The 26,917-nt window shown below is 44.0% G+C and overlaps 1 protein-coding gene across 2 annotated transcripts in view; it reads left to right on the top strand.

Moving 5' to 3' along the window:
* LZTS1 (leucine zipper tumor suppressor 1) overlaps window positions 1–26,917 on the top strand; it is a 102,129-nt gene that overhangs the window by 65,372 nt on the left and 9,840 nt on the right. Inside the window, exons 1-3 of one of the 2 annotated variants that reach the window (XM_077469800.1) lie at window positions 9,094–9,145; window positions 12,816–13,342; window positions 22,628–23,251. In XM_077469800.1, coding sequence (XP_077325926.1) covers window positions 12,923–13,342; window positions 22,628–23,251 — 1,044 coding nt within the window. In that variant the 5' untranslated portion in view covers window positions 9,094–9,145; window positions 12,816–12,922. Of the gene's footprint in view, window positions 1–9,093; window positions 9,146–12,815; window positions 13,343–22,627; window positions 23,252–26,917 lie in introns of those variants that run through there. The other variant, XM_077469799.1, reaches the window with a different exon arrangement.

Raw genomic sequence — 26,917 nt, 5'->3', positions numbered from 1 at the left:
TGCTTATGCTCTACTCCTGGACACACAGCCCATACTCCTTCCGGGGTAGATAGACCCAACTCTTCTGGGCAGCATTGGTGAAATGAGGCTTTTGAGAAAGAGTGTCAGTATCTTGATTTCCTACTCCTGGTCTGTATTTCAAACTGAACTGGAATTCAGTGCGACTAACCACTGATGTCAAGTGCCATCCAGCTTGGCAGTGGATCATAGGTAAGTCAAGCGGTTGCTATCAGTCTTCACCACAAAGGTAGCCCCGTACAGATAATCACGTAGTTTATCTACCGCAGCTCACTTGAGGGCTAAGAACTCCAATTTATGCACAGGATAGTTCTTTTGGGGGGGTGGAGACTACGACTCACATAGGCCACCGGCAAAGTTTCCCTTTCGACTCTTGATACAACACTCCCCCAAGGCCATCTCTGCTGGCATCCTTGTGCAATTCATAAGGTTTAGATGGATCAGTGTACTCTAACACCGGTGCTTCAAGAAGAAGAGGATACTGGGACTGTGACATCATAATGGGCGGGGATATCATCCGGCGATGTCCCTATATAAGTCACCGTACGCCGCGTGCCTGTCATTGTGACCAGAGACAGCGACGAGGCAACAGCTCAAGAAAAGAAGAAGAGAAGAGAAGAACAGAACAGAAGGCAGCGACAGAAGACCAGGCCACCGCTTGTAAAAGAGCTAGAAGAAGGCGCGGTGGCCCGGCAAGAAGAACCGAAGAGGGGGAAAAGACCCCCGAAGTCGGAAGAAGAGGGCGGCGGCGAAGAAGAAAGCCGGGCTCCTCCGCTAGTAAAAGAGCTAGCAGAAGATAGCGGAGGAGTCCGTCGAGAAGACCCCCAAAGATGGAAAAAGACCCCCGGAGCTGTGCAATAAACTATTTTAACCCTTGTGTGTTGTGTTTTTTTTTTTACATTTTTTTCACAGGTGAATGGGTAGGGGTACATTGTACCCCATACTTATTCACATAGGGTGGGGGGCCAGTATCCGGGGGCCCCCTTATTAAAGGGGGCTCCCATATTTCGATAAGCCCCCCGCCCGCAGACCTCGACAACCAACGGCCAGGGTTGTCGGGAAGAGGCCCTTGTCCTCATCAACATGGGGACAAGGTGCTTTGGGGTGGGGGGCCGTGAGCCCCCCCCTTCCCCAAAGCACCCCCCATGTTGAGGGCACGCAGCCTGGTACGGCTCAGGAGGGGGGGCGCTCGCTCATCCCCACCCCCTTTCCTGGCCGGCGGGTAGCGTGCTTAAATAAGGGTCTGATATGGACCTGGGGGGACCCCCACACCATTTTTTCGGCGTAGAGATTCCCCTTTAACTCCATACCAGGTGACGGGGCCAGCGACGCAACCTTTGCTGAGCCCAGCTACCTGGAGCCGCGCTCAAAATGAGCAGACTTTCCTCCGTGTGTGTGGGTGAGTCCGTTCATTTCAAAAGTACGGCGGATAGTCTGGTGGTATGGCGGATAGTCCGCCGGACCTAGTCCACCACAAAAGTACCGTGTGTGGGCAGGTAGATCGTTTGGAAAGTCCAGCGGACAGTCCGGCGGTTTGTCCGCCAGACTAAGTCCGCCAGATAGTCTGATACGTGCGTACGCGGCATAAGAGTAGAAACCCAGAAATGGCCTCAACTCCATGACGGTGCTTGGGCAAGGCCAGGAAGTAACCGTCTCCAAGTTCTGAGGGTCAGCAGCTATTCCCTTGGCTGATACTACATGCCCCAGGTATGTGACCAAAGTCTGGTAAATCTGACACTTCTCTAACGACAGCTTCAGCTCCTCTGTGTGTAACCATTGAAAGACTTTCACTAACCCAGCTTCATGCCCCTCCAACATTCTGCCAAACACGATGATATCATCAAGGTATACTAGCACTTCTACCAAGTTCATATCACCCACAGTGTTCTCCATCAGTCCCTGGAAAGTGGCGGGGCCCTTGTTAATTCTTGTGGCATTTGGTCAAACTCGAAAAACCTTAGAAGGCTGATGAAGGCCGTCTTTTCTCGGTCATCCGGATGCATAGGTATTTGGTAGTATCCACCCTAGATCCAGCACACTGAACCATTTGGCCCCTGGTAAGCATTGCAGGGCCTCCTATATATACGGGGGGTTGTGTACTGATCCAGAATTGTCCTTCGGTTCAAGGTTTAAGTCAATACACATCCTGGAGGCACCCATTCTTCTTTCTCACTACCACAATCGGGGAAGCATAAGGGCTCCTGGACTCCTTGATGACCCCTGACTTCTTCAGTTCAGCCAGCTGTTCTCGAAGATCCTCCAGATCACACAAAGGAATTTGCTTGGCTCTTTCATGAAAAAGGCTTATCTTCGGTTAGCCGAATTCGATGTTGGGTACTCCGTACACAACCTATATCAAAATCTTTCTTGGAGAACATTTTCTCCCATCAGGCTATTTGAGCTTTGATCTTCTTCCCATCTGGAAGGAAGATTCGGGCAGTGGATGGTAGTCCTCTTCCATCTTCCTTTTGGACTAGCTCATTCCCTGTCACTGGAGTGCCAGCACTCACTTTCCCAATCACCATCCTGAGCTTTAGGCTGATTGGATGACTAGTAACCTTCCTCACACTGACAGGAATTTGACCCCCGTCTCTCAGTAAGGCCCTAATGGGTATGATCTTCTGGACCACTTCTATTCCAGCTACCTCCTCTGTTGAATCAGCTTCCACCACCACATAGGGACCCGGTTGGTCCCATGACAGCTTAACTGTGGCCTTCAAACAGGCTCTCTCACCCAGCTGTAACACCCTTTCCTGGATATCCAATCACCACAGTCTTCCTACCCCTTCCTCAAGGGCCTTCTTCTCTATAAACACTCTTTGGAAAGTCTGCCACAGCTGAGGATGAATCTTTCCTACTGGCGCGCCCTCCAATGCCAGTGGCGTAAGTAGCCTCTTCACAAGATTGGTGTTGGTGTCTATCAACAGGGAATTTCGGCCTGCCCCAGGAGATCGGGGGCAGACAACTGCCAACGTATCAAAATTCTCTAGTTTTCCAGCCAATGCAGTATCAAATGTTATTGTAATGGGTATGTATACATTGTATGGGCACTTCTGGGTCCCTATGCCCCAAATCTCTAACACCTCAAGTTTGCAAAAGGTGTATGCCTCAAGTGCTTGTGGTAAAAGTCTTGGTACAGCAACCTGTGCTCCAGTATCCAGCTTGAGTGTAGATACCCTCTACTTGTATCGAGACTATAGGGGAGGTCCCCATTGGGTTCTTTTGCAGGTTCCCAGTGGGTGACTCTATAGTGTGTGCTCTAAACAGCCTCTTTGAAAGCAGTGGAGCTGGTCTAACTCAGTAAGGGACTCTCAACTAGCTTCTTCACTGAGGTCCCCTGAAGTTTCCTGCCGGCTTTGGGAAGAGTAAGTTCTGTAAGGCTTTCAGAACCTCCGTGAGTAATTGAGGGCCAAGGCTGGTCTTGGAACACTCAGCCTGAAAGTGTCCACCTTCTCCATACCTGTAACATCTCTTTTCTCATCCTTGGTAAAGCTTTGGCTCCCCTTGATGAGTCCCATATTCCTGAATTTTCGCTTGGGTCTCCATCACTCACATGATACATCTGGCTTTGGGCCTGTGCTACCTGGGCCATCAGTTCGATTGGCCCAATTTCACATACTGTCGTATTAGCGTCAGGAAGGGCCAGTCCTGCCGGTTCAGACTCAGTCCCGCTATCCTCATCCGAGAAACCCATCTGTGCATGAACAGCTCTTAGCCACCACTTTCTTTCTATTTTCAGTGATAGAGCTCTATTCTCTCGATCTTTGGCTTTTCTCTTCCAATAGAGCTTCCTCTTCTCGTACTTCCCTTATAAATTCAGGGTACGTAGGCACCACCCTGTTACTCTTCAATAACAACTTTAACAAGGATAAGATGGTTTGGCTGGGCCCCTTGCAAAACCTAGTCTAGACAAGCTTGATCAACATCCTTGGGATCAATACCCCTCTTGAGGATAATTTGATGCAACATTCTGTTTACTCGAGATATGTATCCAGAGAGACTCTCCCCCTTTTGTTGGTGAGTGTGGTTGGATTTGTATATCAGTTCTGCGGTAGTCTCAAGCCTCCTGAATACAGCATACAGAGCATCTCTGTAGTCCATGGCAACACACATTTTCTTTCCCATCCTTTAGGTTACGGATCACATCAGCCGCCAGGCCTCAAAGGCTCTCACTGAGCCGTTGCCGCTTCACAGCCTCTGAAACACTCCACTCTTCCATGGCTTAAAGGGCCTGGCTCATCCAGGTTTCAAATTCATCTTTCCCCCACAGGAGTCGGTAACTGCCCTGAGAAAAAAACCTGAGTCTCCGATAGCTTTGGTTGGCATTTCCAGACCCGTTCTTCACTAAGCTATCAACTTGCCAACTCATATCCATGTAGAAAGAGAGGGGGGCATTGGCCCCTTGAGAGTCGGCTCCCACAGGTATGGGGCCCTTCTCCTGAGCCCTGGATGATGGCTGCCTCTCAGCATGCTCTCCCTCCACATTAAGTGGGATCACTCTAACAATCACCCCTTTGGCTAGACATACCTCTTCCTCCTGAAAACACACAAGAATCTCTTCCTGCCACTCCAATAGCACCCTGCTTTGATCCAGGTCGTACTCAGCTGCTGTCTTCACAATGTAGGCCCGGTGTCCTGGGGCCAGGTTTCTTACCCACTTTATAATTTCTCTCCCAGTGTTTTCACTTCCAGAGATCTCCAGAACAGTGCTCCTTTCCATTTGAGCTCCCTGACTTTTTCCCCAGACAGCCACGGTGTTTGAAGTTGCTTCCCACGTAGATTGTGGCTCTTGTCTAGGTTGACTAGGGCCGGCAGCAGATGGCATCCCGGACAAGCCCCCAAATGTAGCACGACCCCCTTGGGGACTGCTTAGATTTACCGGCTCATCTGCACCACGATGACTCTGGGAACATTCCAACCCACCTGACACTCTGGGTTCAGACATTTTTGCACCACCTTAAAGTAATAAGTCAACAACTTGATGGGTTTATATTCTGTTAATGTTTACTGAGTAAGTCACAGAAGACCTTGTTGAACAGAGGAGGTAATAGATCAACTGAACTTTGGATGACAGTCCTAGTTCAGTATAAGAATTCCTCTAAAATAATACAGGTTAAGACAATTTGGCAATAAAGTATATTATATACATGTATGTACAATGGATAAGCAAGAGTTAAAACATTAATTCTGGCAAGACTTCTAAAGGGGGAAACCCAGGCCGGCCTATATAACTTTTAATCCTAATGAGAGATCATTTAAGCAAGAATGGTATGAGGGCCCTTTAAGTAGTAATGACAGTAATGTCCCAGTTGCAGGCCTGATGGTCTTCGCCGGCAGTCGGAGCTCATTAACTATATCCAATAAAGTGCAGAAACAAGGCAATGGTATTGGCAAAGGATTGATGTGACAGGTGACTATGTACAATGTTCAAGTAGAAATGCAGTAAAGTGTTTCCCCAGGGTAAAGCTGTCTGTGCACAGTGTCCCAGTGAAGCAACAAAGAAAGGTTTGCAAAGGTGGGCTATTGCCCTCTCACCCTCGACCAGGCCGATTCAATGCCTTAAGACTAGCAGTTTCCATAGAGGCGTCCTTGCAGAGGACTAGCTTGGGACTATCATCTGATGTGAAGCACGAAGCGTGGGTTGTTGGACGATTAGAGAGGTGCTGAATAGATGTCTGATGAACAGCAAGCATCATACACTGTGTGGTAGGCCTCAACCTCACCCTCCCTGTACAGAGAGGTCCGTCACACACCAGGCCCAGGAGGAAGAGAGCATGGGCCGGGTCTCTGGCTTCTTTTATAGCTCATCCCAGCATTCTCTCTGATGTGGCAATGATCCCTGGGATATGTAGTCCAGGTGCATAGTCATATGGAGCAGTTTCCATTGTGAGGAACTACTAATCCCACAATCCCTTTGGTTTGGCTCACAGATATGATGTCAGTTAGTGACGCTGGGCACTAGGGGAACAATACAGTGCATAGAAATGATGGGGAATCGCTATGCTTTGCAATTGTACTCCACATTGCTACAAAATTTATTTTTGCTAAACAAACAAAAAAATCTAACATTTTGAAAAAAAAAGCATTTTTATGATAAAATTTTGCATATAAGTATTTTTTTTACTTCACTGATGTGTGTTGATGAGGCTGCACTCATGGGCACTGATAAGCTGCAAAGATGGGCACTAATGAGGCTGCACTGATAAGGTGGCACTGATATGCTGCACTGATGATCAGTGCCCTGATAATCAGTGTAAGTGTGTGCTGTCATAGGATAGTGGGTATCTGCTTTCCTGTCATCACACAGTGACATGAGAAAAGGAAATGCTGATAAACAGCATTTGTTTACATGGGATCAGCTGTGATTAAACACAGCTGAACAAATGGTAAAGGGCCGCTGTGATTGGCCCTTTACCTCGATCTGTGATGAGCTGTGTTCAAAAGAAACGGCAATCACAGAGTGGGCCCGATGCCTCCACTTTAAATTTTAAAGTGCAAAGTGAAACAATTGCTCAGTGCAGCAACCATAATAATCAACACATGGCACTAATAATAACCACTAGATAATAATGCATAACCACACAAATGGTAGGTGTATAAAAGTGCAGGTGTTGATGGGTGCAATCTTAGAACAAAGAAGTATTATAAGGCATGGCGGTAATAATAAATAGATAAAACGTCCACTGAGCCACCTTGAGCTCTGATATCAAAGTATAAAACAGTCCAAAAAAAATGTGACAATCAAAAATTGTTGAATGAGTGGTATTTACCTTCATCGTGAAAAAAAACGGCCGATGCCAGGCCAATTCAATGCAATGACACCTTAATGTGCACAAGCCCCTCACCTTACTGCTGTAAGGTTAGAGCATGAATAAATCAGATGCTTTAGACAGGCATCTTCAGAGGGTCCCTCTTTGGTGGATGCAGCAATGGATCATAGATATGGGCACAGCCTTCGTAGCTTACCCCTCCTGGTGCACAGGTATCTGATTCAGATTACTTAGCGGTCTGCAGTCTTCTTTAGTCAGGTCTCACAAGGTCCACTGGTCTCAGCAGCTCTTGTGTAGGCACTTACAACAGCAGGTCTCTAAGCTCTGGTCACAAAGCACAGCAAGCGACCCCTTGATTTTGGCCCCTGTAGGTCTCGCAGCCATTCACTTGTATTGTACAGTGCCCCTTTAAAACTACATTTCCCATGATCCTCGTGTCTGCTAGAAAACTCTCACCCAGCATTGATTCAGGTATACTGCAGTTGTGGAAAGGGGTGGAAAGGGGTGGAAAGGGGTGGGGGGGGGGGGGGCAGGAGTGAGCGGGGTCACACAATGCTCAAACAGCAGGGAAGCTCAGGGTGAGAAGCAGATGCTACACACACAGTGACCATGGGGAGAGGGAAGTAAAGGGAGAGAGGCACATGCAGCCGGCTACAAATAATAAACACAATTTATAATATAAATAAAGTTAATGGATTGAGTAGAGAGATATACGTACAAATGAACATAACTAGAGCCATAGCAGACCATGGAGCTGCTTTTTAACCCCCATCATCATTACCTGAAATAGTCAAATCTGAGAGCACAAAAAAGGATCACATGTATCACCAGTACTTGGTCTTTCTTACCTTCACAAAGTTTTTGGATAGGAATTTCTTTTACACTCGCACCACTCCAAATCTGATCAATAGAAGGGGAATATACTCCCCACGGGAATTTGAAAGGGAGAATAGAAACACAACATTTTACAATTGACTATGGCCAAAACTGTTCTTTTTTTTGGTTGTATTGGGCTGAATAATCTGCTGGCCTTTTATATGTCTCAGGCTACAATAGTCAGAATTCTTTCAATTGTTTTGTCTCCTACAAAGCTACAACAAATCTGACTTCCTGCTGAACTCACCAATTAATTCTTCCTTCCACATCATGGAAAACCCAATGGGGGACCATCATTTGGTTGTGTGAGTTGGGGGTGGAATTGGTAATTTTAGAAAGAGTCACATACAGCTGCTAAAATAGAAGTTATTACAAATCCAAATAAAGGGAACCTGCCTTAAGCTGGAGTGTCTCAAGCCAAATCTAGTTTTTGCAGTTAGGCTGTAGCTAGCCTATGCATTGTTTATGTTTTAGGTGTTCATTGGGTGTCTCCTAAGCTCAGGACATTATTATGCCTACTGCTGTTAGGTTGGCTCTCGTAGTTAGTGTGCAACTTCTATCCTTCTAGTCTTTCCCCTAAAGCCCCATACACACTATCAGTTTTTCTGCTGAGTTTTTCCTTCAGATTTACCAAAACCATGTAATATGAGGTCAAACCTTAGGAGTTTCAATTTGTATGCAATCAGGCAGGCCCTTGAACTACATGGTTTTGGTAAACCTGAAGTAAAAAAATCAGCAGCAAATCTGATAGTGTGTATGGGGCACTAGGCTTTTATCGGAGGAGGATGCCAATGTGAAAGAATCAGTCTTCCCTCCAAGGGCTTTGCCTGGAGAGCGTGATGATTTATTGGAGCCTAGTCTCAGCTGGGAGCCTGAGCCAAGGCCCAAAGAATTTAGGCAGGCCTCTGTTAGGGCCTGAAGAATCTGGAAGGTGGTTGCTTATCGGGGCATATTGAAAGGACACTGTGATGTGAAAGAATGTCCAGGAGAGCTTGGGGGAGCTGCTTTTTGATGAATATTGCATAGATACATTAATATTCAGCTCTTTAAGGTATTGTGACCATTCTACTAGAACTAGGTTACCATCCCACCCCATTTCACAGGGATAATTCCCAGCTTAAGGGTCTGTCACTAGGAAATGAGTGTTCCCAGATTTATCCCTTGCTACTGTTGAATCTAGAGTCACCAATTGTCACTCTTAATGGAACAATTTGTAACTGAGAGGCAGCAGCTGAAGGATCTAGGGCCGCCATTAACTATTACTGGGAGGCTGCTACTTAAGAAATTAGGGCCACCATCCATAAAACAAGCCTGGGATTATTTTGTTCTTATTATTTGGGTATCCTGCACACCAACCCTTTATCCACAAGTTTATTGAGCAAATAAAGGCATGAAAGACTAAAGTGACTAAAGCTTTATTGCTTTCATTGCAGTATCGGTGTTGCTGGGTGCTGCTACAAAGTGATTCATCTTTGGGAAAGGTAGGAAAACCTGTCAAATTCCAGTGGTCTCCCTAAGGGGTTAAGTACTACACAAGAAAATAACATGTTTATACTTCATGTTAGGATATTGAGCAGAGTATGCAAATCATTGCTTATTTGTCCCTGGGACCATTAGTGTATTAAGTACAGATACAGCCTAATTTGCCGGCAAATCAAGTACATGTACGTGATTGGCTTCAAGTAGTTATACTGGGGTTTATGGTTATGTTTTTTTTCAGATGGCTGTACTCTTTTATCTGAAAGCAATTCTAGCAGCTGATTTGCTAATTTGCTTTTACAAGCAGCGGGAGGGGATCTCGCCTCTCTCAGGCCGCCTCTCCAGGCTCTCCTGTGTGATCGGGGAGCCTGGTCTCCAATCTGGTGGTGCCACCGGGTTATCATAGAGCTGGCAGAGGAACCGAAAGGTCCCCTACCATCTCTATGATCATCCCTATGGTCTAGGAGGCTTTCTAAGGTAGAAGAGAGATCTGGAGTATTATAGACCCCTAGATGTCTTAATAAAGAGGACCAGTCATGCCTTATTTCTATCACAAGGGGTATTTACATTTCTTGTGATAGGAATAAAAGTGATTAAAAAAGTGAAAGGGACAGTGTAAGAATAAAAGAAAATGAATCAAATAAATAATAATAAAAACAAATGAAAGCTACCCTGTCTCTCTCTGCTTTCGCGCATAAGCAAACGCATACATAGGTCGCGGACATATATGTAAACTATGTTTGCAACACACATGTAAGGTATTGCCACAAAATTTATAGCAAGAACAATAATTCTAGTGCTAGATCTGTTCTGTAATTCTAAACTTATAACCTGTAAATTTTTAATGTGAGATTTTTCAAAATATTGTAGTTTGTCGTCATTCCACAAGTGTAATTTTAAAACATGACATGACAAGTATCTATTTACTCAGTGTAATATCATCTTTTTTATTTTACTAAAAATTGGATTGTATATTGTATAAGTGTATTTTTTCCCAAAAAAATTACATTTGAAAAACTGCTGCACAAATACTGTGTGACATAAAAAATTGCAACGACCAAATTTTATTCTCTAGGGCCTCTGCAAAAAAAAAATATATATAGGTATAATGTTTTGGGTTCTAAGTAATTTTCTGGCAAAAAAATGCTGATTTTTACTTGTAAGTGTCAGAATAGGCCTGAACTTCAAGTGGATATTATAACAAACTGCATACAGCTGTTTCCGACTCATTGGCCATCATCAGCTTTGAGTATGGAAACTATGGTTTCTGTGGAGTAAAGCGCCATACACACTACCAGATTTTCTGCTGATTTTTGTCTTCAGATTTACCAAAACCATGTAGTGCAAGGGCCTGCCTGATTGTATATACATTGAAACTCCTAAGGTTTGACCTCATATTATATGGTTTTGGTAAATCTGAAAAAAAAAATCTGCAGAAAATCTGTGTATGGGGCTTAAAGAGGAAGTAAACCCTGATGCAAAGGCAAAGCATAATGGACTACTATGCATCGCATAGTAGCCCATTATGTGTCACTTACCTGACACAGGAGCCAGCGATGTCACCGCTGTCCCTTGTAGTCCAGTGCATCCATCTTTTCGGTGGGGTCTCGCAGCTGCGCCGCTGTCATTCGGCGGAGCCGCGATGACGTCACTCCCGCGCATGCGCACGGGAGCCGAAATGCGCGGCAGCTCCATTGTTGGAAATGCCAGGCTCAGTGCGCCTGCGCGCCGCTGTCTACGGCGCATGCGCCGGAGACAGCGGTACCTGTCTTCGGGCAAATATCTCCTAAACCGTATAGGTTTAGGAGATATTTCTTGGACCTACAGGTAAGCCTTAATCTAGGCTTACCTGTAGGTCAAAGTGGTTTGTAAGGGTTTACAACCACTTTAAGGCTAATGAAACGATTTGCATGTTCTTCCTTATCTCCAAAAATGAGGTAATGATCCATTATTGTTTTGATTTGTGATTGAAGCGAGACATAAGGTAGTTACCTTCTGCTTTAGGAATGCTCTACTGTGCTTTGCATCTATTACGTTAGAGCCTTTTTGGATAATTTTAGCACACATCACCAAAACCCTGCTGCTTGTACCACCTTGTTTGTCCTCTAGCTGTACCCTATAGATCAGCCTTTCTTAATCTTTTCTAAATGGAGCAACCCTTGAAATAACTTTCCAGGCTCAGAGAACCCTGATGTTAAATATTATATCTACAGCTTACTGTTCATTAGTGTGATGGTCATTGGGAAAAATGCTCCTTATATTGGTGGTCATTAATAACCTCCCCCTTAAGCTGGCCATACATGATACTATTTTCTTGTTCAATTTCCTTTAGATTTACTTTAACCACTTCAGAATTTGCCCCCTAATGACCAGGCCATTTTTTGCGATACGGCGCTCCCTCACTTTAACTGATAATTGCGCGGTAATGCCACACTGTACCCAAACAAATTTGACGTCCTTTTTTTTCCCACAAATAGAGCTTTCTTTTGTTGGTATATGATTACCTCTGCTGTTTTAATTTTTTTGCGGTATAAACAAAAAAAGACTGACAATTTTGGAAAAAAAACTAAATATTGGTAGTAAAATAGTAGTAAGGTATTTTTTACTTTTTGCTATAATAAATATCCCCCAAATAAAAAAACAAAACAAAAAAATGTCTTCATCAGTTTAGGCCAATATATACTCTTCTACATATTTTTGGTAAAGAAATAATAATAAGCGTATATTGATTGGTTTGCCCAAAAGTTATAGCGTCTACAAACTATGGGAAAGATTTATGGCATTTTTATTGTTATTTCTTTTTCTTTACTAGTAATGGCGGTGATCTGTGATCGGTGATCTGCAACATTGCGGCAGACAGATCGGACATTTTTCACACATTTTTGGGTCCATTGACATTTTTATGGCGATCAGTGCTATAAAAATATGCACTGATTACTGTGTATATGTCACTGGCAGGGAAAAAATTAACACTAGAGGGCGATCAAGGGGTTAAATGTGTTTCCTCGTTAGTGTTTCTAACTATATGGGGATGTGACTGACTGGGAGAGGAGACATATCATTGTTCCTACTTAGTAGGAACACACAGTCTGTCTCCTCTTACCTGACAGAACAGGGATTTATGTGTTTACACCAGGCTCTCGCTCTTGTGCCGCAATCGCGGGTGGCTGGTGGAAATCGTGGCAGGTGCGCACACATTCTATGGCTCTTAAATGGGCCGAATTCTTTATCTATGGTTTTGGTAAACCTAAAGGAAAATTGAATAAGAAGATTGTAATACAGATAGCGAAAAAAAAGATCAGTGGTGTGATTAGGAACTTATTTGAGAGGCAGAAGTTGCTCATTGATCAAGGAACCCCTAGCAACCTTTGGAGGAAACCTAGGGTTCCACGGAACCATGGTAGAGAAAGGCTGCTAAAGATGCCATACATTTCACTGATTGTTGTTAGCTAACATGAAACAGCTATATGGATCTGTGGGATTGCATCCCGAGATTTGACTTTTCCCACACGTCAAAGCAATTATTATTAGCTTTTTAGTGGTTTACATTTACTTCTAGCCTACAAACCCTAATGTCATCTAATGACAGTGCTGTGTAGAATGTATACTGCTGGAAGGATTACTACTGCTTTATGAATTATTCCTTTGTTGCTTCTTTTTTGTCCCTCTTAGGCACCTCAGTCTAGAAATGGGGGGCCCTCGGATATGACTCCGGCCCCCTATATTTCTTCTCTGGCTTTTCACTTAACAGACTTGGCTCTGTCAGTTCCTGTGGCATTATGGGCAGTGTGGGCAGTCTCCTCTCTGGGCATGGCCTTAGCAGCAAACAAGGAAGAGGTTCTCAGCATCGTGGAAGAAAGCCACCCCACCTCAAGAAGCTGAGCCGTTGCTCAGATGGTATCCTAAGATTTGGCTTTTCCCAGGACTCAGGGCATGCCAAAGGAGGGGGATCAAAAATGGGCCGCAGTGAAGACTTCTTCTACATCAAAGTAAGTCAGAAACAACATGTGGGACCACGAGACCATGTAGGTCCACGAGATCATGTTGGACCACGGGACCATGTAGGACCTCGGCAGGAGTATCATGGAGGAGTGACAAGCTCTGAGTCAGAAACCCAGCCAGTCCAGGAATATCCTGTGCCAACAAATAAGCCCTGCAGCCAGACCAGCATGATCCACTTTCCCAACCGACTAGAGCTGGTAAGAATGGGTTATGGTTGCCTGTATGTTTATCTTTATTTCTTTTTAGCAAAAATTATTCATAGCTGTAAAAATAAGGCCGTTTTACTTTAGTAGAGCCCACAGCAACAATTTGTGGTTGTCAATTTCTCTTCCTTACCATTAAGTCATCTAAAGATCTAGATCCTAGAATCATAATGCTAAACATTAAAATGTAGATAAACACAAGAACAATAATGTAATATATTGATGCTTACCAGTCCTTAGATATGGTGGTTGCATTAGTTGTCTTTTTTCAGGCTGTTTTTCCTTTAATTTCAGGTAAGTAATCGTGTCAGTAACACGCTTTCTGCCATAGGGTGACAACACTCACCCACTGTATTGTATCTGCACAGAAGTAGTCTTGTCGCCCTAGAACAGGAAGTGTGTTAAGGCTACAGAACACCTCCCTCTATCTGTCCCTATAACATGGGGGTAAGGGGTGTTTTTTAGCCCACCGAGAGAACTGGAAGCAATATAACTGATAATAGACAGTAGAGACAGCAGCATAGAAAGTTATCAGCTCACAAGATTTCTGGCAGGATCAACAGTAATTTTTTTTTTTTTGCAAAAATAACTAATTGTTGACACCTCTGCATGTCAAATACAACAAGGGGTATAATTTTTGCTGTAGATCAAAGCATACACGGCCACTGCATGTGTAAAAAAAAACTGTCTGGCTGCCTTTGCAACTTAAAGCGGCATTAAACCCAAAACCAAAAATGTATTGCAGTTAATCATTAGATGTGGTGGCTTCATCAGTTTTCTTTACTTTGGCTTTATTCCCCTCTGTTTTCACCTGATGATCTGGCCAGTAACAAATCTGTTTCAGTGAGACACAACTCTAGATGAAGGAGAAAAGGAGGCACAGCAGACAGCAGTATTGTCAGTGTGGGGGGAGAGTAGCTTTAAATGTACTAGCAGTGTTAGATCCACTAACAAACTGAAGCCAAACTCCAGCTCACACTTTATAATCAGTTACAGCAAACAGGGTTTATTGATTTGAGATAAAGGCTTTACATGAATAAATAAAAGCAGATCATTTTAATTACCCCTGCCAGTGTTAGGTGGTTTGTCTCATCCATGTAAACTGATACATTCTGCTGGAGAGCTTTTGCTGTGAAAAACAACAGAGGTGCTGGCTGGATCATTGCATGAAAACAGAAGACAGAATGCCTGAAAAGGGAAACTAATGCAGCCATCACATCTAAGAATTGGTAATCTGCCATATAATAAATGTTTGCTTTTGGGTTTAATACTGCCTTAAAGGGTGAAATAAAACAGTAAACATCCTATTTTTACTGCCCACGACTGCAAGAAGAAATTTTCCAAAAATGTAAATGTATTTTATTGGGATTTTATGTGATAGACCAACATAAAGTGCCACATAATTGTGAAGTGGAAGGAAAATGATAAAAGGTTTTACATTTTTTTTTTACAAATAAATATGTGAAAAGTGTGGAGTGCATTTGTATTCAGCCCCACTGAGTCAATACTTTGTAGAACCACCTTTCACTGCAATTACAGCTGCAACTATTTTTGGGGATGTCTCTACCAGCTTTGTACATCTAGAGAGTGACATTTTTGCCCATTCTTCTTTTTAAAATAGCTCAAGTTCTGTTAGATTGGATGGAGAGCATCTGTGAACAGCAATCTTCAAGTCTTGCCACAGATTCTCAATAGGATTTAGCTCTGGACTTTGACTGGACCATTCTAACACATGAATATGTTATGATCTAAACCATTCCATTGTATCTCTGGCTGTTTATTTAGGGTCATTGTCCTGCTGGAAGGTGAACCTCCGCCCCAGTCCCAAGTCTTCTGCAAATTCTAAGATTGCCCTGTATTTCGCTTCATCCATCTTACCATCAACTCCGACCAGCTTCCCTGTCCCTGCTGAAGAAAAGCATTCCCACAACATAATGCTGCCACCACCATGTTTCACAGTGGGGATGGTGTGTTCAGGATGATGTGCGGTGTTAGTTTTCCGCCACACATATCGTTTTGCTTTTAGGCCAAAATTTTTAATTTTGGTCTCATCTGACCAGAGCACCTTCTTCCACATGTTTTCTGTGTTGCCCACATAACATCTTGCAAACTGCAAACAGCGCTTCTTATGGTTTTCTTTCAACAATAGCTTTCTTCTTACCACTTCCATAAAGGCCAGATTTGTGGAGTGCATGACTAATAGTTGTCCTGTGGACAGATTCTCTCACCTGAGCTGTGGATCTGATTAATGCTCTCCTGTCAGTTTAGGTGGCCGGCCATGTCTTGGTAGGTTTGCAGTTGTGCCATACTCTTTCCATTTTCGGATGATGGATTGAACAGGGCTCCATGAGATGTACAAAGCTTGGGATATTCTTTTATAACCTAACCCTGCTTTAAACTTCTCCAGAACTTTATCCCTGACCTGTCTGGTGTGTTCCTTGACCTTCATGATACTGTTTGTTCACTAAGGTTCGCTAACAAACCTCTGAGGGCTTCACAGAACTGCTGTATTTATACTGATAGTAATTTACACAGAGGTGGTCTATTCACTAATTAGGTGACTTCTGAAGGCAATTGGTTCCACTAGATTTTAGTTAGGGGTATCGGAGTAAAGGGGGCTGAATACAAATGCACGTCACACTTTTCAGATATATGTTTGTCAAAAAAAATTGAAAATCATTTATCATTTTCCTTCCAGTTCACAATTATGTGCCACTTTGTGTTGGTCTATCCCATAAAATCCCAATAAAATACATTGATGTTTTTGGTTGTAACATGACAAAATGTGGAAATTTCAAGGGGTCTAAATACTTTTTCAAGGAACTGTACACATTTCTTCTTCTCAAGGACTAAATCATTGTGATAGCCAGTTAGATAGCATTTTTTTCAGAAGAAGAACAGGTCAGATTTCAGTTAACTTAACTGCTTCCCGACCGTCTCTTGTATATATACTGCGGCAGAATAGCTCTGCTTCTTGCATCGCCGTCAGGGCTGGACTGGGACAAAAATTTGGCCCTGGATTTCATCCAGACCGGCCCACTTTTATTTTGAGTGTCCCCAAAAGCACCCCCTTACATCAGAGTGTCCCCAACAGCACCCCCTTACATCAGAGTGTCCCCATCAGCACCCCCTTACATCAGAGTGTCCCCAACAGCACCCCCTTACATCAGAGTGTCCCCATCAGCACCCCCTTACATCAGAGTGTCCCCATCAGCACCTCCTTACATCAGAGTGTCCCCATTAGCACCTCCTTACATCAGAGTGTCCCCATCAGCACCCCCTTACATCAGAGTGTCCCCATCAGCACCCCCTTACATCAGAGTGTCCCCATCAGCACCCCCTTACATCAGAGTGTCCCCATCAGCACCTCCTTACATCAGAGTGTCCCCATTAGCACCCCCTTACATCAGAGTGTGCCCCCTCTCCTCCCCCTCCCACGTGTACTCACAGTTCTGAAGGTAGCTTCTCGTTCCTCTCCCCAGTCATGTGATTAGTGATAAGGGGAGAGAGGAAGGAAAGTCTGCTGGCTGTCTTTCTCCCCCTGCAGGCTGGAGGGAGCAGAAAGCCTAATCCTCTCTCCAGCAAGTGTCAGCAGCTGCTATTTGGTGACAGAAGTGAAATCACGACCACTCCTATCAGTGAGGAGCGGCTCCAGGACTGCGCCTGACCGGCCCACTGAGCCATCGGCCCACCGGGAAACTCCCTGTAGTCCTGATGGCCAGTACATGCCTGATCGCCGTATATATTGTGTAGCTCCCTTAAGAGCTATAGCACCTGCGATTGCGGGCATGAAAGCAGGAATGGGGATTTGTGTGTGTAAACACACAAATGCCTGTCATGTCAGGGGAGGAGAAACAGATTGTGTGTTCTTACTAAGTAGGAACAACGATATGTCTCCTCCCCAAGTCAGTCCAATCCCCTCACAGTTAGAACACACCTAGCGAGCACACATTTAACCCCTTGATCGCCCCCTAACCCCTTCCCTGCCAGTGACATTTATACAGTAATCAGTGGCTATTTTTAGCTCTGATCGCGGTATAAATATCAATGGTCCCAAAAAAGTGTCAAAAGTGTCCGATCTGTCCAACGCAATGTCGCAGCCCCGATTAAAAAAAAAAAAATCGCCACCATTACTAGTAAAAAAAAAAATAAAAAGCCATAAATCTACCCCTATTTTGTAGATAACTTTTGCGCAAACCAATTAATATATACGCTTATAGCAATTTTTTTCCCCAAAAATATGTAGAAGAGTATATATTGGCCTAAACTGATGAAGAAATGTGTTGTTTTTTTTTTTTGTGTTAGCAATATTGTAAAAAATATTGTGTTTTTTTCAAAATTGTCACCCTTCTTTTATTTATAGCGCAAAAAATAAAAACTGCAGAGGTGATCAAATACCACTAGCTCTATTTGTGGGGAAAAAAAGGACGTCAGTTTTGTTTGGGTACAACATCACACGGCCGCGCAATTGTCTGTTAAAACGACGCAGTGCTGTATCGCAAAAAATGGCCTGGTCAGGAAGGGGGTAAATTCTTTCGGGGCTGAAGTGGTTAAAGTGTTACTAAACCCACAACAGTAAAATCAGTCTGTATATGCAGTAAAGCATGCTTGTTATACTCACTGTTGAACCGAAGGGGTTAATCCTCTGCATTGAGTAAAAAGGCTGTTTGGTCCTGTCTTCTCTGATCCTCCCCTTCTTTTACTGTCTCCAATCCATCTGCTGAAAAGCTTTGGAGGCACTCCAGTTCAGTGTGTATTGCTACAGAGTTTTTTTTTGTTTTGTGGGAGGGTGCATGTGATCAGCAAAGGATCAATGAGCACTGTCCAGACATAGGGTCAGGGGTCATGCAGCTTCTTAGGACAGTCAGAGGAGACTGAAAACTCCTCCTACAAGCTTTAACCAGATACTGATAGAAGTCACAAGACTGCTATATACTGCTGATGAGAAAAGGTATTTAGTATTTAGCATTTTGTATTTACTAAAATATTTGCATTTCCATGTTCTGTGTACTCTGGGAGACCAGATATAGTGAATACCGGGTCCTGGGTTTAGTAACATTTTAACCACATGCCGACCAGCCGCCACAGTTGTACTGGGGCAGCATGGTTCGGCTGCGCGAATCTCCGTTATGCATAAACAGCCACTAGGGGGGCGCTGGTGCGCTGTCGGAGGCGCAACCCCCCCCCCCTGCTCCCTGAGCCGATGCGAGCGCCCGGCAGTCTCGATCGCCGCTGGGCTCCAGCGATCGCTCAGGGCACACAGTTTCCAGTTCTCTGGGCAGGGAACTGACAGATTGTCTGTTTATACAGAGTATGGACAGCAATATGTTAGTTTCCCTGCACAGTCCCATCCCCCTTAACTTAGAACACTCCCTAGGATACATATTAACCCCTCCCCTGCCCCCTAGTGTTAAGCCCTTCACTGCCAGTGAAGTTTTTACAGTAATCAATGCAATTTTAATCGCACTGATCGCTGTATTAACTATTGCGTTTTTTTTAACCAAAAATATGTAGAAGAATACGTATCGGCCTAAACTGAGGAACAAAAATGTTTTTATTTTGGGGGATATTTATTATAGCAAAAGGTTAAAAATAATGTGTTATTTTCAAAATCGGCACTCTTTTTTTGTTTATATCGCAAAAAATAAAAACTGCAGAGGTGATCAAATTCCACCAAAAGAAAGCTCTATTTGTAGGAAAATAAGGATGTAAATTTTGTTTGGGAGCCACACCGCACGACCGCGCAATTGTCAGTTAAAGCGATGTAGTGCCGAATCACAAAAAGTGGTCTGGTCTTTGGCCAGCCAAATGGTCCGGGGCTTAAGTGGGTAAATTAGACAAATATCTGAAAATGTATTGGTTGTTGCAGATTGCATATCATAATTGTTCTTTGAGCTGCCTTAGAGAATAAGCCAGAGATTCAGATTAACAGGGAAAAAAAAAAAAGAAGCGGGTTGCTAGGACAGCAAATGCTAGTGTTTAGCGTGCCTGTAATACTGATGCAAAGGTCTTAATACTACCTGATTAACGAACTCACACAAGAATGCTGAACAACAGTTCTGAAATTCCCTCATTTTACAATCTGCATGCTTATTCCGGGTCATTGAGTTGGGAACTACTGAGATCAGAGGCAGCCAAGCAACAAGCTTTTTCAGAAGGTCAGCAATTACAGTTTGTTGACTCCCACGGTACAGGTTTCCTTAAACATCTTTGCATAGGTAGACATGGCTGTCGTTGGCATGTGGCTGCTTTTAGCCAGGGTGATGGCACAGGCACATACATTCAGAATGTTTCATGACAGGAAAACCCATGGTGTAGTGCATTGAATTAGCACCCCAATGCACTATACCAATGCACCCCCAACATTCCGGCATTATAGCACAGCACAAGCCAAAATAACACACTACCATTCATTGGGATGCGCTGCTTTGTAAAAAAAAAAAAAAAAAGCACATTAACTCCTATGCATTAAAGAAGAACTCTCTATTCAATTTTTTTCAGTGTTCTGTACCCCAGAGGACAGCACCTACCCAAGGCAAGCAGCAGCAAGAGGAACTCAGAGGGAGGTATTAGCCTCCCACCACTCTGCATTTCTTTTGTCACTGCTTGTCTTGGGCAAATGCTTAGAGCTGAGATAAAGCGCAGATTGTCACACAGCTGCCTCTTTGCTAGCAAGGTTGTCGGACAGCCAAAGGGTGGGCACCCTGTCCGACAATGTAGCTAGTCTTACAAAGCACTTAGGAAAATGTATTAAAGCACTAAATGTACAGTATGTTGTCCCCAGTATGTAGACAGAACACTAAAAAGAGAGCTTTTTTTTTTTTTAGCACACTGCAATGTACCAGATAGGACTGGATGTAAATTTTAGCTCTGAACAGGCCCTCAATGTACCTCTATGGAGCAGGCAGATTTCAGTCTACAAACAAATTTATAATAAACACATTAAAACCAAGATTATCTCATCTGATAAATTGGGCTATATATACTATATTGCCAAAAGTATTGGGACACCTGCCTTTACACGCACATGAACTTTAACCCCCCTGGCGGTATTCCCGAGTCTGGCTCGGGGTGGAATTTTTATACCAAAAGCGGTAACCCCGAGCCAGACTCGGGACTGCATCGCTGGATCCAGGAGGACACTTACTTACCTTCTCCCTCGGATCCAGCGATGTCCCCGTGCTGTACAAGCAGCTCGTCCTCCGCTCGATTCATCACGGAGCCGATCTCTGTTCCCTGCGAGTGTTGTGACGCACGGGGACGGAGATCGGCGCCAAATTCAAAAAGTGAAACACACAGTATACATACAGTACAATGTAATCTTACAGATTACATTGTTGTATGTAATTATTTCACATCCCCTTTGTCCCTAGTGGTCTGCCCAGTGTCCTCCATGCAGTTTTATAATATGAAAACTGTTCTTTCTGCCTGGAAACTGGAGATTGTCCATAGCAACCAAAACTGTCCCTTTACATCAAAAATGATTTTAGACCAGCTAGAAAACAGCGATAATAAATTAGAATCACTCGCAGAATTGAGCGATAGCGATTTGTGCAGAGATCCGTTATCAAATACTGAAAAGTAATGACAGTGACAATTCTGCAACTGAGCAAATTTCTGTGTTTTTGATTTGATTACATTATTGAATCATTTTTATTATTGTTATATTATTATTTGGTAAAATTATTTATAGTTATTTATTATATTATAATTTATGATTTCATTTTTCAAACTTTTTCATACCCGGGATGTCTACTAGACTCTGGTTTGGATAGATTAACGTTATTCCTAAGAATTACAGGACTACAATATAAAACGCCAAATTTCCATGCAAAATAATGGTGCTTTCAGCACCTAAAATCTAAAATAATCATACCGCCAGGGAGGTTAAAGTGGTATTAAAGCTTAATTTTTTTTTTTTTAAATAATAAACGTTATACTTGCCTGCTCTGTGCAGTAGTTTTGCACTCCTCTTCTTTTTGGATCCCCTGCCGGAAATCCTGGCCCTCCCCCTCGAGCAGTGCCCCCAGAGAAAGCTGCTTGTCCCGGGGGCACTGCTGTGTGCTCGCTCCTAAGCCTCTGCTCTATGCATCCATAAGACACATAGAGCCGTGGCTCCCCCCATCTCTCCTTATTGGCTCACTGGCTGTGATTGACAACAGTAGGAGGCAATGGCCTCCCGCTGCTGTCCCAATGAGGAGGGAGAGTCCCGTTGCAGCTGAGGCTATTGTAAAGGTAAGGGGAGAGGGAGGCAGACAGACCTACAGCCATTAGAACCACTTTAAGTTCAGGTATTTTGGATTTTAAGAACCCCATGAGAATCTAACCCAGGCAAGTTTGCCTATCCTTATTGGCTTATTGCTATGATGAGCAGTCTTACTGACCCATAAGAGTAAAAATGGCAGGAAGATGCTAACCTGCCTTCAACAAAACTAAACATTTGTGGAATATACCTTCATTGCTTCCATGATTTTGGGTTTCTTCAGCACTGAAGCAGTCACTCAGCAAAGTGCTCTTTGGGTACTAACAGCTTTACTTTAAAGTTGAAAAACTTTCTCTTATATAATTTCATACAAACTTCATGAAATACAAATTTCATCATAGCCCGCTGCCCACAGTAAACATGGCCGTGCTGGGGATCTGAAGTCCAGTGAAGAACCAGCTCGGGTGAGGATGGGGCTGGGGCCCTGCACAGGCAAGTGTCCTTTTTTTTAAAAGTCAGCAGCTACACTTTTTGTAGCTGCTGACTTAAAAAATTTTCAAACAGAGTGAAGAACCGCTTTAAATAAGAGCTTTAGTCCAAACAAAAGCTCTGTGAAAGCAAGAAGAGATCTGTTTTGATTAATAAACATAACCTATTAACAAATTTGTTAATTGTTTCTGGAATTGTGGGATGGCTAATATGTGGCTGAATCCTGTTCCAGACATGCAGAATAATTTAATCTTGGTGCCCACATTGTTTTAGGAAGTCGGCAGGAAGTAGGCAGTGTCTGTTCTTACCCCTACCACTGACTGCTCCCTTGAGAAGAAGACATGATCCTACATACAAATTTGTAGGACTGTTAGGCAAGGGACTGTATAAATAAATAATTTTTTCAAGAAAAGATTGCTGTTCTTGTGAAATGACATAAGACTTTTATCATGTATTCTTTTTTTTTTATTATTCAGATGATACTTAGTGTAGTGGTCCTCTAAACAGGCTACTTTTGATACTTAGCAGTTATAAACAAGGCATGAACAAACTTGGTGTGTTATAATAATGATGTTATTTTTACACAGGAAATGAATGCCCTGCGCCCATCACCACTGAAGCCTGGCATGCGCAGGAACTCAGCCGTCACATGTTATCCAGCTGTAGAAAGTGGCCCACAACTTTCTCTTTACTATCGGCCAGACCGGGCAAGAGAAGCAGAGAGTCGGGGTGGGCACTGCAAAGATGGCATGTCACAGTCTGGCAGGAACTCAATGTCTAGCCTACCCACTCATCCCAGCAAGCTGGGCACTGCATGCCACTTGGATGCTCTACTTATGCCAACAGGGCGTTTTGGAGGTAGTGCCCACAACATCACTCAGAGCAACAGGAGCAACATGCTGAGCCTCAGGGCTATGTCTTTGTCAGATGGCGGCAATGCTAATAAGATCCTCAGCGTACCCACAAAGCCAGGTCTGAGGTCTCCTCCATCCTGTGAGAAATTGGCAAGAGCCGAGTCTAGTGAAAATGCAGATGAAGGTCACCGAGGAGGTATTTCCAGGTCAAGGCAAAGCTCTCAGAGAGGTCAGAGACCCCAGCACATGCTTTCTATCCAGGTGACAGAAAGGGAGCCCATGGAAGGCAAGATGCGAGGGTACGAAAAAGAGAAGAAGATCACTATTAGCCCTTCTATGGATGAAACACAATGGGAGGTAAGGGTAAAAACAGAAGGCTCAAAAAAATATTATTTAGGGCAAATTAACAATTAAAGCCAGCTGACCTGTGGCTTGGGTGCCAGCAGTGCAGCTCCCAAATATCACCGTCACAAGCAAATGGAGAGAGATTTTTGTCTGTCTTTGCAACATGAATGCACGGTAAAGGTCAGATATTTCTCTGGTTTGTGTAGGGTTGCCACCTCATCCCTTTAAACCCGAACACATATGAATTACACAGATTCTGCGGCTGATTAAGGTGGTAATTAAACTCACTTGGTGCCTTATCTGCATTAAATTAGCCTCAGAACCTGTGTAATTCATATGTGTTCAGGTTTAAAGGGATGAGGTGGCAACTCTAGGTTTGTACTGTTGACAGTGCCTCTTCTGGGGAGATTTTCCCTTCATATGTGGTCACAGAAACAGGAAGTGAGTCCTAAAGGAAACGCGTAGAGCCATAAAATTATAAAAAAATTTTCTTTAAGAAAAGCACTTAGAACTTTTATCATATTTTTAGGGCCCTTTGTATACCTTTCGGGAAAAATTTCCAATGCTTCCTGTGTAGTCTCTGGGACAGCATGCACATTGATATCTGTCTAATGACAGCAAAGTCACATACAAGAATTGAAAACGAACACAGATCCTATTCCTTTTTCCTTACACTTTCCTACTCTATCAAAAACGTAAGAAAAAAAAAACAAGACAGGAATTCAGCCTTGTTACTCAGGCACCCCAATCAGCCAGCAAGCAAGAAAACTACACAGCAGTTAACAAATACAGTTTTGGTCAGGAACACACCCCCTACCAGTGATTAAACAACAGCACACTGATGAGGTCATCCCTTTGCTCACTGCACCATGCAATGCAATCCTGACTGGCTCCCAGTGTGAGTTCTCCCATCACCACCTTGTAATCCTGTGCATAGAATAACAAGGTGGTGATATCAAGACAAATTCTTGTACTGGTAGGTTTAAAGTGATTCTAAAGAAAATTACAAAATAGATAAATAAACATGCCATACTTACCTGCCCTGTGTAGTTGTTTTGCACAGAATAGCCCCGATCCCCCTCTACTGGGGTCCCCCAAGAGCTCTACTGGCTCTCCACTTCCCCCCCAAATATCCCCATAGCAAGCTCCTTGCTATGGGGGAACTCATGTGGGCTCGCTCCTGAGCAGAGATGTGTGTGTCCATTGACACACACAGCGTGGCTCGCCCAGCCACCAGCCCCGGCCTCACTTGCTGTGATTGACAGCAACAAGAGCAAAAGTTTGCCTAATCTCCAGTGAGGAGAGAGTTCACTACACAGTGCTGGATCAAGATTGGGCTCAAGCTAGTATAATGGGGAGGCTGGGGAGAGCTGAATAAAGAAGGTTTTTTACCTTAAAGTGGAGTAAACTCTGTAATAACACTATAATAAGGCTTACCTGTAGGTGCTGTAAATATCTACTAAAATTGCACAGTTTACGAGATATTCAGAGTGCATGCAGCCAGTGACATCACCGGCACATGCACTCTGAAGGCCTGACTTACAGTGCCGGACCTTCAGAGCCCATGCTGTAAACGGTGGCTCCCGCAAGCATGCACGGAAGTGACGTCATCACGCCCCTGGCCACTCATATATCGGGAGGCTGCAAACTCAGAAGGCTGTCCAGGGGGAAGATGTCAGCCCTCTCATTGTTGACAGCGTGGTGCTGGAGGGCTTCATTCTTAGGGACGTTTCTCATAATGTGCTAGTATGTGATGCATACTAGCACATTATGACATTGCCTTGCAGGGAATTTTTAAATACATTTTTTAACCAACTGCGGTTTACTACCGCTTTAATGAAGAGAATGCATTATCAGGGACTGCCCATCCATTAAGGGTGCATGGCCACCGCCCCCTCCCCCCCCTATTCTTCGACACCTTCCTTATCCATGCATCCAGACATTTTCAGGACACCAGCGAATGGATTCCAATGGGGCTATTTTTTGAAGCACCGATTAGAGCTAGAGGCTCTGATAGGCTCTGATAGGCTTCAATATAGGTTGGGCTCAGGTCGCAGAAAGTGCACTCCGAGCCCATCCAGGTGTGTTACAACAGTGAATCAATATTCGCTTTTGTAACACTGATCCTCTTCCCGGGGAATGGGTTTTGACACCAGTCACCTGATTGGCTAAAAGGACAGGCAATTCTATTGGATGCCTAGGAGAGGGAGGGGAGGAGCTTGAAGCCACCATGGAGGACTCGGAGCCGAGCGGTTGCACCACGCTGCCTGTCACCCGCCACAATGGGGTAAGTGTAGGACCGACCGACAAACAGCGGGGGAGTGTGTGTCGCTCAGGGGGATGGGTAGTTGTTTGCCACCCCCACCCCAAATAAAACCACCAGCCGTCACTGTGCATTATGGTAAAAAAATATATATATATTCTACCTTTACAACCACTGTAAGTAAAACCCATTTTATAAATAAATAGTTTTGTTAAATTATGTTTTTTAACTTCTGCTTGAAGTTCACTTGTATCTGTATCAATGTGGACAAGTAGTTTGGTTCATCCTGATTTTTTGATGTAACACATCAGAAAGTAAAAATCTTCTGTGGGTGCTCATCTGTATAATACCATTATCTTGTATCAGAGAGAGGTCAGAGTATTAGGCATGCAATGAGCTTCCTTAGAACACTTTTTATGAATCCTAAATGAGTTATCATGAAAAGGTTTTAAGCAGGGGCGTTGCTAGGTCTACAAAAGATCTGGGACTAGAGCCCATAGCAGCGTAGTAAAGAAAGTCATACGCTTGGGCGGACATACACATTTATATACAGTAATATGTGTGTGTGTGTATGTGTATCCCCAGAGAGCCCCCCACTTACATCAGGGACCTCAGAGAGCCCCCCCCTTACATCAGGGTCTCCAGAGAGACCCTCCTTACATCAGAGTCCCCAGAGAGCCCCCCCCCTTGCATCAGGGTCCCCAGAGAGCCCCTCACTTACAATAGGGTGCCCAGAGAGCCTCCACCTTGCATCAGAATCCCCAGGGAACCTCCCCCTTGCATCAGGGTCCCCAGAGAGCCTCCCACTTACATCAGGGTCCCCAGAGAGCCTCCCCTCCCCTTGGGGACCCCTGCTCATGGCTATAGACCCCATATTCGGGGCTATAGCCCCAAAAGCCACCCCCTAGAGACGCCACTGGTTTTAAGAAAGGCAAACATCTTGAGACAGATGTAAAGAAAAGAATGAATGCCACAAAACCAGTGTTCTGTGGCAATTAATAATAACATAGTCCCATGTATGACCATGTTATTATTAATTGCTGCAGCATTGGAAACCCCTCCAACACTTGAAATCAATCTTTTTTCAGCTATAAAAATTCCAATATACTGGATTGATGTAAACATTGCAATGGGCTCAGTTTCTTTGAGCAAGTCTTAAGCCTAGTACACACCACTATTTTTCTTTTCTTTCAACCCAGCAGGATGAATGAAAAAAAACAGCTTCAGTCAGAGCTGCTGTACTAAGAATCTGATGATAGTACAGAGATCTCCCCTGCTGCTCTTGTGTTCTGATAGGGAGCCATTGGCTAAGAACGCTGATCGGGAGCCAGTTGGTTGCTGGTGTTCCAGCATGCTTGTCCAACAAAATCCAGCCGACTTCTATTGGAGTGGCTGCCATACACATGGGCCGAATG

The sequence above is a fragment of the Lithobates pipiens genome, unplaced genomic scaffold (assembly GCF_037356315.1).
Source record: "Lithobates pipiens isolate NorthernLeopardFrog02 unplaced genomic scaffold, aLitPip1_a1.2 Scaffold_8, whole genome shotgun sequence".
NCBI classification, from domain to species: Eukaryota; Metazoa; Chordata; class Amphibia; order Anura; family Ranidae; genus Lithobates; species Lithobates pipiens.
Note: the sequence above shows the minus strand (reverse complement) of the source record. Positions and strands in the feature narration are given on the sequence as shown.